The sequence below is a fragment of the Capra hircus genome, chromosome 9, assembly GCF_001704415.2.
Source record: "Capra hircus breed San Clemente chromosome 9, ASM170441v1, whole genome shotgun sequence".
NCBI classification, from domain to species: Eukaryota; Metazoa; Chordata; class Mammalia; order Artiodactyla; family Bovidae; genus Capra; species Capra hircus.
This window is the reverse complement of record NC_030816.1, coordinates 53,548,382-53,563,055: the sequence shown is the minus strand read 5'-3', so window position 1 is coordinate 53,563,055 and position 14,674 is coordinate 53,548,382. Positions and strand designations below refer to the sequence as shown.

The window sequence follows — 14,674 nt, the reverse complement described above, 5'->3', positions numbered from 1 at the left end:
CTAGAGGAGCCTGTAGTATTTTGGGCTGGAGGATTTTTCATTTTGTGGGACTATCCTGCGAATTTCATGGTCAAGTAATCTTGGCTCTAGCCAATTCAAAGCAAGTAACACTCCTCAATCATTAGAACAATTACTGTTAGTGAAAAACCACTGGGGGGAGAATGAAGAAAGTCTTGTTTAGATAGATATCAGTAATGATGATTCAAAAATACATAGTAAAAATGAATATGTGTATATCATTTAAAAAGGGCTTTGTTGTTCAATGGCATTTTTTTTCATTCTAAAATATTTCTGCCTACTTATAGCTGTGAAATCATGGGTGTTTATTTCACATTTCTCAGGATTTTTTGTGTATGTGAAATTTTATAAGGGTGGGCAGTGGGGCACAGCACACGCCCTTTCCATAGCCTTAGTTCAGTTCAGTTCAGTTGCTCAGTTGTGTCCGACTCTTTGTGACCCCATGAATCGCAGCACGCCAGGCCTCCCTGTCCATCACCAACTCCCTCTAGAGTCTACCCAAACCCATGTCCATTGAGTCGGTAATGCCATCCAACCATTTCATCCTCTGTTGTCCCCTTCTCCTCTTGCTCTCAGTCTTTCCCATCATCAGGGTCTTTTCTAATGAGTCAGCTCTTCGCATCAGGTGGCCAAAGTATTAGAGTTTCAGGTTCAACATCAGTCCTTCCAATGAATATTCAGGACTGATTTCCTTTAGGATGGATTGACTGGATCTCCTTGTGGTCCAAGGGACTCTCAAAAGTCTTCTCCAACACCACAGTTCAAAAGCATCAGCTCTTTGGTGCTCAGCTTTCTTTATAGTCCAACTCTCACATTGATACATGATCCATAAATGTATGGAAAAACCACAGCCTTGACCTGAGGGACCTTTGTTGGCAAAGTAATGTCTCTGCTTTTTAATATGCTGTCTAGGTTGGTCATAACTTTCCTTCCAAGGAGTAAGCATCTTTTAATTTCATGGCTGCAATCACTATCTGCAGTGATTTGGGAGCCCAGAAAAATAAAGTCAGCCATTGTTCCCACTGTTTCCCCATCTATTTGCCATGAACTGATGGGACTGGATGCCATGATCTTCGTTTTCTGAATGTTGAGCTTTAAACCAACTTTTTCACTCTCCTCTTTCACTTTCATCAAGAGGCTCTTTAGTTCTTCTTCACTTTCTGCCATAAGGGTGGTGTCATCTGCATATCTGAGGTTATTGATATTTCTCCCCACAATCTTGATTCCAGCTTGTGCTTCCTCCAGCCCAGTGTTTCTCCTTATGTGCTCTGCATATAAGTTAAATAAGCAGGGTGACAATATAGAGCCTTGACACACTCCTTTTCCTATCATACGTGTAATTTCCATGGAGATGATAATAGGTAACAACAGCCTATTTTGATTGATACACGGTCTAGATGCTGGCATAGGAACCTTATATTTAGCAGCATCCAAACTTTGTGATGTCTGAGCATTAAGTTTATTTGACCAGTTCAAGCTTATGAGCCACCTGAATGATAGGATTTGAAGAAAACATCTATCATTGGGTTGTTGGATTTAAAAGGATTTTAACATATTAAATAAAAGTTTACACTCTCAATGCACAAATATGTCAACAATTAAAATGGTGATTTATCTGAAAAATGATTCATAGAATTTACTGACTACATAATTGATATGGGCAAATATCATGAGATAGTAGTCCAAAGAGTGAATCGAGAGGTATTCAGCTGCCTAAGGAATTTGTTAGGATTGGAAATCTGAGGTATCAGTGATAAGAGTGAAAATCATGAAAGAACTATTAGTCTTCTCATCAATTTATTTGCATTACAGTTTATAAAGTGTGACTGCAGGAGAAACTTTGTTACATCTTATACATCAAAACACTTCCAACTGTTTACTTCATGTTTTTATATCTTAGGACAAAATGAGACAAATTATGTTGCCATTTATGTGATATCAAATGCCCCCTAACAATACTTTTTATTATCTGTAACCTGCTTTCCATTTCTTATGGAAGGAAAGGCCATCTTCTGTTCATCAGTGTTATTTCAAATTTCTTGAAACAGTCACGTACCATTAAATGATATTGTTATCCTTTTGAGGCATAATTTAAGATCATTTAAAACTGTCATAGGGTAGCTGATAAATAAAAGCTTGAGTTATTTTGTATATTGATGTTATTCTTCCTGCTTTTGTTGTTTTTGTTCTTTTCCATTTACTTGAGCATTTAATAGGTGATGTGGGAGAAAATTAGACAAAATGAAGCATGAACTAGTAAAATTTTCTTTTTAAACTATAACTGGGTCAAAATTTTAATAAGAGGAATGATAAAGGAGTAGAATAATATTGATTTGAATTGCTTTGTTCATTTAAGTAAACAAATGATAGCAAATAAAATAAATAACTCCAAGGCAAATATTCTAATTGTATTTTTATAGGAATTTAGACATAGAAAGGGAACATTGACTATTGTAGCCGTTTCCAGTAATAATTTTCATCCTCTGTTTTTTCATTTCCTTTAAAAAATAAATAGCAAGAAAAAAGCAGTGTGGATAAATTTTTGCCTCTTGAAAAAATAATTTTGACTGTTCTGAACCTAGCTAGGAAAAATCCAAGGAGAATTATTTTGCTAGCATCCTACCAACTAGAACAAAGGTAGAGTCGTGATGTCTCCCAGGAGTAAGGATGAGTTCATAATCCATGTCTGTGATAGGCTGAAAAATGGTACCAAAAATCTAAGATCGTAATCTATGGAACCCATGACTACTTTGAGCAAACTCTGAGAGATGGTGAAAGACTGATGTGCTGCAGTCCAAAGAGTCGGACACTACTGAGCGACTGAACAACAACAGTGACTTTTACCTTATCTGGAAAAACTGTCTTTGGGGATGTGGTTAAGCCAAAAGTCTTGAGATGGGGATAGTATTTTGTATTATTCATTTGTACCCTGCATGTGGATATAATCACAAATACCTTCCCTAGAGGCTCAGATGGTAATGAATCTGCCTGCAATGCAGGAGACCTGGGTTCGATTCCTGAGTCAGGAAGATTGCCTGGAGAAGGGAATGGCAACTCAATCCATTATTCTTGCCTGGGAAATCCCTTATAAGTAGAGGATTGGAGGGATTTGGCTTCAGAGAGAAGAGGAAAAGGCAGTGTGAACTGTGAAATAGAGGCAGTGTGAACTGTGAAATAGAGACTGGAGTAATGTGGCCACAAGCCAGCGGATACCAGCTGCTAGGAGATACTAGAAAAGGCAAGGTACTGATTCTCCCCTAGAGCCTTTGGAGGAAGTATGTCCTGGCACCACCTTGATTCTGACCCAGTGATTCTGATTTGTAACACCTGGCCTCCAGAATCATGAGAGAATAAATTTCAGTTATTTTAAACCCACACTTTTGTGGTAATTTGTTACAACAACCTTAGGAGACAAAGGCATTTTTATTGCCTGCTTCTATAATGAGAAGCCTTATCTCGAGATACTTTTTATCAAGGCTTCTCTGACAAGTAAACAAAACAATGTGGAAGGATATAGGATTGAGAGGTGTTTAATGTATTTATTTGAAAGGACAAATGTAGAAGTGTCATTTGCTTTGATATTTACTTTGTTGAGTGACTTTTTCTGGCTTCATAGCTTCAACTTCTGATTTTGCACTTTATTAACTCAGTGTTGATAAGTGACATGTCTGTAAATAGCATTGTAATAGGAATAATTGAATGAAAATATTCTTTGATAATGACTTACTGTGATTCCAAGACACTTTTAAAAATTATTTGAAATAAGAAAACAAATAAAGCAATTTGAATGTATAATTGCAATTTTATAATAGGTTTAGCTCTAGAATAATGAATATAAGTCATTAATTGAAAGTTAATTGGTAACATCGGCAAAGTTTATCTTGTATTTTGGGGACTGCACGCTTCAGTTGATACCTAGGGTACAATTGGGATTTATTCACACCACACCTCTGGGTCTGATAGTGTATTAAGTTATGAAGAATATTAATATTGTTCTGCAGAACAATTACTTGTTCATTTGCTAACTGATTAAAATTCATGCATAATTTATTGAAATGAATAGAGATTTTATAAATAAGCCTACTTGTTCTCAAGGGGCTAAAAACAAAATGCATATGCTAATATGAGGCAAATTTTTACCTCCAACATAAAATTTAATATGTATTGGTATATTAGTCTCATTAATGTTAGGTTTCACTTATAATCATGCTCTTAATCAATGTATATGTTTTTAAGCCTCTCTGAATATTGCCACAGTTCTGAATTTGAGCTAGTGCTTTGATTACTGGACTGCCCTTTTGTTGACTTGACCATAGTAAGTGAGATGTAAAACTGATCAGAGTGAATTATGGCCCTCTTTGGTCCAAGAACCTGATTACATCAAACTCAGTTCTTCATGTACACAAAACACTAGTGTTGAATATTAATTTTCAGGTTTAAAATTTATATGCTCCTTGGCAGAAACAAAACAAAGCAAAACAGCATCGAATATAGGGCTTGTTGACAGGCCTTAGAAATGTAAAGACTTTTAAAATTCTTAAACTTATGCCTAGTGTGCCAATGAAGAAATTATGATAATAACGTGTGCAGGTCTACTCAGCTAATAGTGTATGCATTTTAAAAACTAGATCTCTTCTTGTGCATGTCATTTCTTTAAAGGTAGAAATGATAGGAGAAACATTATGCTTTTCTTTTTCACTTGTTTCTAATATGTTTTGCTGTAGCTTTCCTCTTCTGTTCTCCTCTTTTGTTTTCGCCTTTATTTTCCATGACAATAATGTGCAGAGTTGTGATGGTTGAGGTTTTATATTCAATGTACACTTATTAGGTCAGGTTTCACCCTACTCATAAATTTATAGAGTAATCCCAATGTTTGTTATGTATGATTCATTTAGCAAATTATTCCATCATGTTAAATATCAGACCTCTGCAGGTTATTGTTCAGCTGTAATGTGAGTGAGGCATTGCTGCTCTGGGTTAGAATCCCAGCAAGCTGTGAATTTAGTATCATTTCCTACTTAAATTAGTCAGTACATGAGCCATCTGGAATGAAAACAAACATTACGGATATGAGCCAGCTCAGTTTATTCGCAAAATACAGACTGCTTCTTAAAATATGTGCAACATTTAGATAGTCTGGGAAGATATTTGCATTTTTTCTATTACATTCATTTCTCTATTCAGTTTCATTTTAGTTTAAGATTTAGAAAATATATCAACTCTCTCTTTGTCTACCAAAACTTATAATCTTGAAATATAAAAGTTGTTAGACTAGTTGCTAAAATTTCATGGTATGAATTGTCCAGCTTTATTTTGTTTAGCTGATAACATGAAAATTCTAAACTATTTTGGTATTATTTAGACTTTTTCTTCTGTAGCTTCTCAATGGAATTCAGCTGTGAAATTGTAAATATTAGTTCACTCTGTACCCAATTTTGAATATATGCTGTTGAAAAGAATTTTCAAACCATTAGAGAGTTTGTACTTAAAATTTATAAATTAGGTATTAAGAACTACCTTTCTATAAGAAATGGAAATAATTTTAAATGTAAACAGTTTATAAAGCACATGGTTCCAGGTGGCTCAGATGGTAAAGCATCTGCCTGCAAGGCAGGAGAGCCAGGTTCAATTCCTGGGTTGGGAAGATCCCTGGAGAAGAGAATGGCAACCTGCTCCAGTATTCTTGCCTGGAAAATTCCATGGACAGAGGAGCCTGGCAGGCTACAGTCCATGGGGTTGCAAAGAGTCAGACATGACTAAGTGACTAACACTACAATACTAGTTTATATAGCATATAAATAATCTTAATCTGAGCTTTATTTTCACTTTAAACAGGAGCAGTAGTGAGGCACAAGTTTGTATGATTTTACTGATAACTAGTTTGAAAGCTGTTGTGTAATGATGATTCTTGATGTGACTGACTTTATGTTCTTCAAGTCATTCGGGCAGAAAAAAGACTAGTGTTTCTCAGTAGGTACCTCTGCCTCCAACATCTGATATTTTTAATCTCAGTATCTATTTTCTACACAACTCTCTATTTCTATTTTCTACATAACTCTCAATTTAAAATGACGAATTTGCTGATTTATTATGTCTCCGTTGCCATGTTATATGAATACCCAATGTGTAGAATAGCTTAGCAGTTAGTAATTACTCAATAAATAGTTGTCATATGAATTTTGGAGGAAGATTCTTGAAAATTAACCTGTATAGAGATTTAGTCCAGTTTGTTTTATTCCTCATGTTAGGGATGTTTGTAAGACAAGGGTTCATAAGGTGGAAACTTCACATTGGAGTTTAAAAGCAAATTCTGGGCTACAGCTGGAAAACTGTACCAGAAGTATACTGTTTTTTTTTTTCAGTGTTGTATAATAACCATTAAAATAGGAAATCCAGTTTAAAAAAATATCAGCTGTATTTTCTTGTTTCTATCTGCATCTTCTCCTTGAGATGAAGGGGTGGACTCCAAAAGAAGGAGTGTGTGGTTGCATTAAATAGCTTTTCTTCATATAATTTGCTTTAACTTAAAAAAAAAAAAAAAAAAAAAAAAAAAAACCTTTGAAACAATAGATTAACACTTTCCCTTAAAGTCTTTTGGGTCCCCAAGAGGTGTTCTTTCTGAGACTTAAAGAAGCTTCCACCTGATCGCAATGTGCTAATTAGAGTTCATATGGATAGAGCTAAAGCTATGGGATCTTTCATAATGTTCAGTATCAAATTTCACCTGTATTGTTGTTAAGGGGAAGTAGTTCCCTAATTCATTATTTATCATATTCATAAGTTCAAAAATTGATATATTGTTTCCCAAAGTTTCTTTCTAAGATGCTCAAGATTAAATTGCAGTGTACCTTTGACATTTGAGTTTAATATTTGATGCATTGCCTTATCACATGCTCCTCCCAACGGCCAGTGATATATAATTGATTTGTGATTTTGCCTCGCTGTCTATTTCAGTTTATTATATTCAGAGATAGATATATGGAAACAAGTCATCACTCGGCGTCAGCTCCTGAGTTCAACATTGCTATGCCTTCTTTTCATTTCATCTGCAGGAAGTCTGCAGAAGTTAAAGAAAACAAACAAAAAAAAACCCAGCAGGAACAAAAACATGACTTGGACATATTTGATGAACAAAATAATTAGTTATAGCAGTATTCATTAATTTGGAAATTTGTGAAGATCTTAGTTTCTCAAGAATGTTAATGTGTACTGTGTTTAGTAGTTAATCAGAGCTATCTATCTCTAAATATTTTATTTCCCTTGGTTACTGTGTCTTTACAAATTTATCTCCTGGAGAGGCATGTTTTTAATTAAAAAAAAAAAAGTGGTAAAAGGGTCATATCCCATCTTGAAAGTATTTGCTCTTTAAAAGCAAAGTTTCCAGACGACTCATTCCCAGTTTTCTTTTATATATTTATTGTGAACTCCTAAATAAAATAGTCCTTAAGCCTTTAGACTTCAAGAGATATAAGTATATCTATGCGTTATAGTCTTTTGGGTTTTTAGCTAATGAGATTGTACATCCGTCTCTCCTAGAACCACCGAGACCCATTGCTCCTCCTCAGCTACTAGGCGTTGGGCCTACATACTTGCTGATTCAGCTAAATGCCAATTCCATCATTGGCGATGGTCCTATTATTCTGAAAGAAGTGGAGTACCGAATGACATCAGGGTCCTGGACAGAAACCCATGCAGTCAATGCGCCAACTTATAAATTATGGCATTTGGATCCAGATACTGAATATGAGATCCGTGTTCTACTTACAAGACCAGGTGAAGGTGGAACAGGGCTTCCAGGACCTCCATTAATCACCAGAACCAAATGTGCAGGTAAGACTGAAGAGCAGGCTACTCGGCCTAGTGAAGGAATCTAGCATAAGACATAATATTCTTCCAATATTAAAAATTCTAATTATTTGTTACGTGATTAGTCATATTATTCTAAGATTTTCAGAGTATTGGTAAATTGTAGCCTTAATTATGTCATAAATTTGACTGATTTAAAGGCAGTGTGAATGTTTCTTTATTATTATTATTATGAATCTACAGTCTTTTCTTGCATGGTAATTTTGCTCAGCTTTCCTGTATTTAGCCCAAAATCTCTTGACTGATGCCAGTGAACGTATTATTGAGAAAGAAAACCTTCACAGTTCAAGCAAGTATTGAGTACCTTTCTACTATGTGCAAATTGTCTCTCTTGATAATTTTGTTATGGTCAGTGCAGAGGCTGTATCTGATAATACACATAAGAAAAGTTACTTTGAGTCAATCCTCAGTAAAGTCTATTCAGAAAATCCTGCTGGGGATTAACGCAGCAGCTTGAAACTCAGCTGTAAAATACAGGGGCTTTTCTTTAAGTCTTTAAGGCTTGTATTGTCTTCCTCTTGCCTAAAACAGAGTGGTGAAAATCATAGCCTATGGAGAAAACACTAAGAAATAATGAAAAGTGAAATAAAAAGTACTATATAAACATGCATCCTGTTCCTTATTGCAATGTATTGTTATAATGAGAGAAATCATTAGCTGTTTATTAAATCCACTGAAAAGTTTAATTGTCTAATTTATTGAGTAAACTTTTATTATACTATTTTATTGTTTTATTGTTGAAAATAGTTTAATTTTTTAATTTGGTTGAAAGAGATTTTTTTTTCTGTCAATCATTATGTTGAAACACCTGCAGAGTTAATTCATAGGTCTGTATGTCTTGAACATTTAAAGATTTAGGTTCTGAAAATTGAAAACTAAGACCATAGGGATCTATGAAAATGTAAATGCCTGTAATGTGTCTTTTGTTTCTTTGACATATGTTTAACAGTTACAATATTCTGAGGCTACCCACCAAGAGTACTGATCTAACATTAAAGTAAACTTCATGCAATTACCTAATGTATTGTCATCCCTAAAAATATTTTATTCTGACTCAAGTTTTATATATTCATATTTATATATTTCCTATATGACTATTGAAAGATGCTCACTAGTAGGAAGTTTCATTGCTGAATTTTTAGTCTCAGATTTAGACAATAGAGAGTTTACTAACTTGCTGATTGTGTCATATGTTTATCTTGTGGTTGGAAAATAGCTTAATCCTGAAGACATTAGGTAAGTCTCTGAGGCTCAGCCTAAATCACACAATTTGCTTTTCACATTTTTAGTACAGCGAAGTCTTTTCATTTTAAATAATGTGACAAATTATTCTCATTGTAGTAGATGACTTTCCAGTGGGGAAAAGCAAGTTGACTCTATAACCTCAACTAGTCAGAGAAATAATTTAAAAAGGAAGTAATATGGAAATTGAGAAGTGACTTACTCTTCCAAAATTAATACCCAGTGGTAACATAAAATGAGGAATGGTGGGGTCTGTTTTATTGGAGAAGTTGTCTACACATATTTTCTGATAAAATTACCTTTCTCTCCCTTTACATTTAATCCTTACAAGGTATATACAAACTAAAGTAATAAATGTTAATTTACTGTTCAAGTGAGCTTCCTCTTGACTTCTGGGCCAAAACTTCTTTCTTTTAAATATCTCATCTGCCTTATTTTTTACCAAACTAGATTCTTAAAAATTAGCAGTACCACACAATAGATTGTTAATATAATGTAATTTTTTAACATAGAAATTATTTGAAATTGGTCATTGGTCTGAAGGCCAATGGAAATTGAAAATAAATGAAATTGTGTTTGAGGCTAGTTATGCTGTATTAAGTGGATGGAAACAACATTTTGAGGAGCATTGATTTATCCCTGATGAATGCTTATGTTCAGAATGCCTATTGAGCTGAAATAAGTAAAAATATGACTGTAAAGTGCTTTGAGGTATTTTACTTTAAGAATAACCTTATCTTTGTGGGAGGGGACAGAGTAAGAATAACTTACGCTCATAGCTGCTTTCAAATTTATAAATGTCTTGACATTTTGAAATAGTATTGGTCTTTTTTTGATACGTTATTTGAAAAACATTTAATTTGTGGGTTCTGTGGCATAAAATGATATGAAGCTCATTTATTTGCAGTTTTACTTCCAGCCATAAAATTTGTTTTTGAAACCATTTTTCACATGTGGTGAGTCTTTGTCACATATCTTTATTAATTTATTAATGTTCTCATAGGTGTGTTTGATGTAGGTTTTATGGTAAAAAGTGCTTATAGACTAGATTTTCAAGTACATTGTAGACTGGAGAGAAACTATGGTTACTGTTTTATAGGAATGTCTACTAATCATGCTCTCTTATTAGCAAAAGAGGGAAAACTTATGGAATTAGATGTTCTATTAGCTTTTAAATCTCTGAAAAGCAGAAGTTGGGTATAACTGATGAACATCACATAGCTAAATACAGAGTCAGTATAGGTTAAAATTATGATGTCCGTCTACTTCCCCTCTTCAAAAGTCCTTTCTCCGCATGAGTATCATCACTGGCCTCAGTCTGGTGTTTTATAGTAACAGAACAGAACACAATTTATGCTGACTATGCTATTCTCTGATATTTAGTACAAAAACTCTTCATAATCTGGGAAAGTAATCTCTTTGAGATGACAAAGATAACTTTTTGAGAGGTTCTCATCTGATTCTATTAAATTGTGTAAACTCTGAATATTGTTTCTGTAAACCATTCCATTTTAAGAAATACTAGTTGAATGCCATGTTGTAGGGTAATGTTTTACCATTAGTATCATCTGGTTGAATATTTTTGTTTTGAAATAGCTATTTTAATGCATTCTACAGGTTAGACCACCAAGAAGCCTTGAAGATAACTATAAATTTTTTTAGCTCTATGTGTATATCAGATATCAATTTCACATGAATTTTTTATAAGTAACAAATAGGGTGATGATGACTTCCTGCCTCTCAGAAATTCTTATTTTTTTTATTTTGGTTTATCACAGAGGAACAATTCTTGACTACTAGATACCTATCAGAGAGTAATTAGTTTATATTTACTGTCTTAAAAACTCCATTTTAATATAGTGAAGCCTTTTGAATTTTACTTCTGGCAATACTAATATTTTTTCTTGGCAGAAATCTGTCAATAAATAATTTTACAGCAAGTTAATGAGTTAGTTTTATTTATGTGTGTTAATGAGTAAATTTTATATTTTAAATGCAAGTGTAGATTTTCATAACTCAGTATTGACTGATGTTGTCTTATAATTACTTGGATATTATTATCCCAATTTTGTAGCTGGTGAATGTAAGACTTAAGAAAAACAAAGTAAAAAGCAATGATTTGTCTAACCTTCAGCCAACTGGGCAACTGGGGCTCATACCTATTTTCTGGTACTTGAAAACCTGAATTCTTTCCCCTCTTGCTCCTACTACGGGCATCTTTTTTCCCCCCCTTTCAGAAGAATGTAGCATGGATATATGAAAGTATGGTATCTGGGAGGGATGTACATTTTTATAAAATAGAATCTGCATGGCTGAATTATTCCTTGAGAAAACATAGCTTAATATTTGCAATTTCAGTTTTATTGAAAGCACAGTTGATTAGTGTGCTTAACACTCAAGTATACACTCTTTGAAATATTTTAAACAGGTAAAGAAGTGTAAAATATGTTTTACTTTATCCTTTTCTGAAAATGTTCTGCCTAGTTGCCAAAGCATTTCTTTGTTTTCCTTCTGAAGCACATTAAAATCGTTTGGTAAGTACGATTACCTGCTTCAGGGTCACTCAAGTTAGGAGAGGTGGTAATTACAGCCTCTGGTGGCTGTAGCCAGCTATGCTAGCTTGCCTCATGCTTCTCTTTGTGCCTGAGGGTATGATTACTTCACTGTTAGCTTACAGCCTGACCCATGTTATTGTTCACATAGTGCCTTTTCAAGCATTTTATACATTTTAAAAAATGTATAAATGTGAAGTTGTCTTAAATGGGAAGTAATTCAAAACCTCCACTGAACAATCAAAGAAAGCACACTTGTTTTTTCAGTGTGTCTGTTTCCCCTGGGTATGCCATCTGGTATAGAAGCTGAGAAAATACAGTTTTCTCTTTCTCTTATTAAATGGAAATAAAATATGCCATCATCAGAAATTGTCTGCATTGCATGTTTTGGCAATTGCATGTTAAAATTGCTCTTTTAAATTGCCTTCTGCTTCTGGGTAACCCATTGTGGCACTGTTTTATGATTAACTGACATTTTAGAAGCATCTCCTTTATAGGGAAGGTCAAGAGTTCAGGGTGTCCATAACGTAATATATTTACACAGTTGGGAAAGCTACTCTCTACTCTTATATTGAAGTTCAGTGGTCTTGGCAGTTTTCATTGAAACATGTAGATCTATGAAGCAGTGAAAAAAGAGTGTGTCGTATTTTAAATGTAAGCATTTACTCAATCTGCTTTTTCTCTCCTAAGTCCAAAATGGAAGAAAACAAAACAAAACAATACTCAGGCATACACCAGAAACAGCAAAGTATGGAATTAAATTTTGGCCTTTTGGCTGTGGTATCATCAGCAAAATGGAACCATATATTGATGTTTACTGTGGTCAAAGATAGTTACCAGTCACAGCTATTTATCACTGAAACTCAGCCTTGCAGTTAAACAAAAACTAAATTAAATAAACAACTCTGTAAGAATTGGTGTGGTTTATCAACATAAGGATGCCATACTATTTTATTTCAATTAAAGATTTTTATCAGCGTTTGTTTTAAAATTTTTTAAAATTTATTGATTTCTTATATATGATCTTTATATGAATTCTTTATTATTTTTGAATTTTAAAAGGTTATTATTATTGAAATCAAATAATACAAAGATAAAAAGCCATAAGAAAAGTCATAGAAAACAACATTTTTTCCATTTTCTTAAAAATCTAAAAGGGTAAAACCCTTAAAAAATTTTTTTTTCTCTTTTAGTGAGTAATAAGTGATACTGCTTTTCAGATTCTATAAGGAATATTTGTTTGAAAGACACTTATCTATTCAGAGGAAATTCTGTTGGCTTTTTTGTTTATTAACAACACTGGGTTATATACTAAGTCTTCTAAGCTATATAGGCAGTTCCTTGCACTTCAGTGCCTAGTAGTCACAAGGGACAGCCCCATAAACAAAGAGTAAAATGCAAAGTGAAAGGAGTTTAGAGGAAGAATTTCTTCCTCCTTCTCAAGAAAGTGTTCTAGAGAAGCTGCCACCAGGAAAGGATGGCTTTTAAGCTGGATCTTAAAAATTGACTATGAGTTTTTAAAGCAGAAAATAGAAAAAAAAATGGGGGAACCACGTTTATGCCAGTTATAAACACTGCTGAGTTTTGGGGGGTTCTGAAAATAGATGGAGCATTGGCTGACTCTGCGCTGTGGTAGAATTGAAGCTCTGGGTGGGATGTGGCCAGCGTTAACATAACCCAGACTGCTCTTCTGTTGTTTTTAAGAAGCAGACTGGCACGACTGGATTTGCTTTTAGAAAGATCAGTTCATTTCCTTGGAAGAGGAGTCAGAGCTTAGGAAGGACTGGGAGTAGAAGCAGCATGAACACATGCTTATAATCTTAATTATGCTGACTGTAATCTGCTCTAAACAAACTGAACAAACTTGTATGTAGCTGTAGAGGATCATGTGACCTCCAGATAAATGTAAAAATTTTGATATTTGCTAGTGGTGGTAATTTTAGCTATGGTGAGGTTCCTTTTAAATCAAGTAGGCTTAGTAATAATCTAGGGTAAGAGAGAAAAAAGCAGGGTTGAGAATGAGAGAGTAAGTTTATTGGGGAGGAAGACCTAGGGAGCTGTCCCCTTTTCAGTGGTTAGTACTCAGTTTTCCTTATTCATAGTCCTTAGCTATAGCCACACAGAGAAAATGCTAGTTTTCATTTTGTACCTGTTTATGCAGAGCTCAAATATGTGAAAAAGTTGTATGTCTTGAAGACTGCTAAAGTATTTACAGTATGAATGCAGTTTTGACTGTAATTACTTTGGCTGTTGTTTTAAATCTAATTTTTCAAAAATCATTAACTAGATTTCATTGAGTAATCCTAAATAAAATGTGGTTTTTAACATAAGTGAACTTGATATGCATGCATGCATTGGAGAAGGAAATGGCAACCTACTCCAGTATTCTTGCCTGGAGAATCCCAGGGACAGAGGAGCCTGGTGGGCTTCTGTCTACGGGGTCGTACAGAGTCGGACACGACTGATGCGACTTAGTAGCAGCAGTAATCTGCTCTACAGTATGTCTCTCTTATTTTAGATCAGAAATGAAAAATCTATAAACTCCTAGAAAATATTGTCATTTCTAATAATCAAGAAAGTTCTTTTCATTAAAGGGATTTTAAAACTAACTTATTTTAATTGTTTGATTTACTTTTCAAGTATGTGGGAAAATCCCATAGGCGAAGGAGCCTGGTAGGCTGCAGTCCATGGGGTCGCGAAGAGTCAGACATAACTGAATGACTTCACTTTCACTTTTCACTTTCCTGCACTGGAGAAGGAAATGGCAACGCATTCCAGTGTTCTTGCCTGGAGAATCCCAGGGACGGGGCAGCCTGGTGGGCTGCCATCTATGGGGTCGCACAGAGTCAGACATGACTGAAGTTACTTAGCAGCAGCAGCAGTACAGAATCCATGGTATAACACATTATTTTAGAGGAGAAAAGTTTTGAAGGATTAGAGAGAAATTCAAGAGCTATTGTGTATTTGATGGTGTATTTGTTCATTTCATAAATTTT

General features: G+C 34.4%; 1 protein-coding gene across 10 annotated transcripts in view; it reads left to right on the top strand.

The window, feature by feature from the left end:
• PTPRK (protein tyrosine phosphatase, receptor type K) overlaps positions 1–14,674 on the top strand; it is a 618,081-nt gene that overhangs the window by 370,040 nt on the left and 233,367 nt on the right. For all 10 annotated transcript variants that reach the window (XM_018053187.1, XM_018053185.1, XM_018053194.1 and 7 more), the window contains exon 7: positions 7,555–7,848. In XM_018053187.1, coding sequence (XP_017908676.1) covers positions 7,555–7,848 — 294 coding nt within the window. The remainder of the gene's footprint in view (positions 1–7,554; positions 7,849–14,674) is intronic.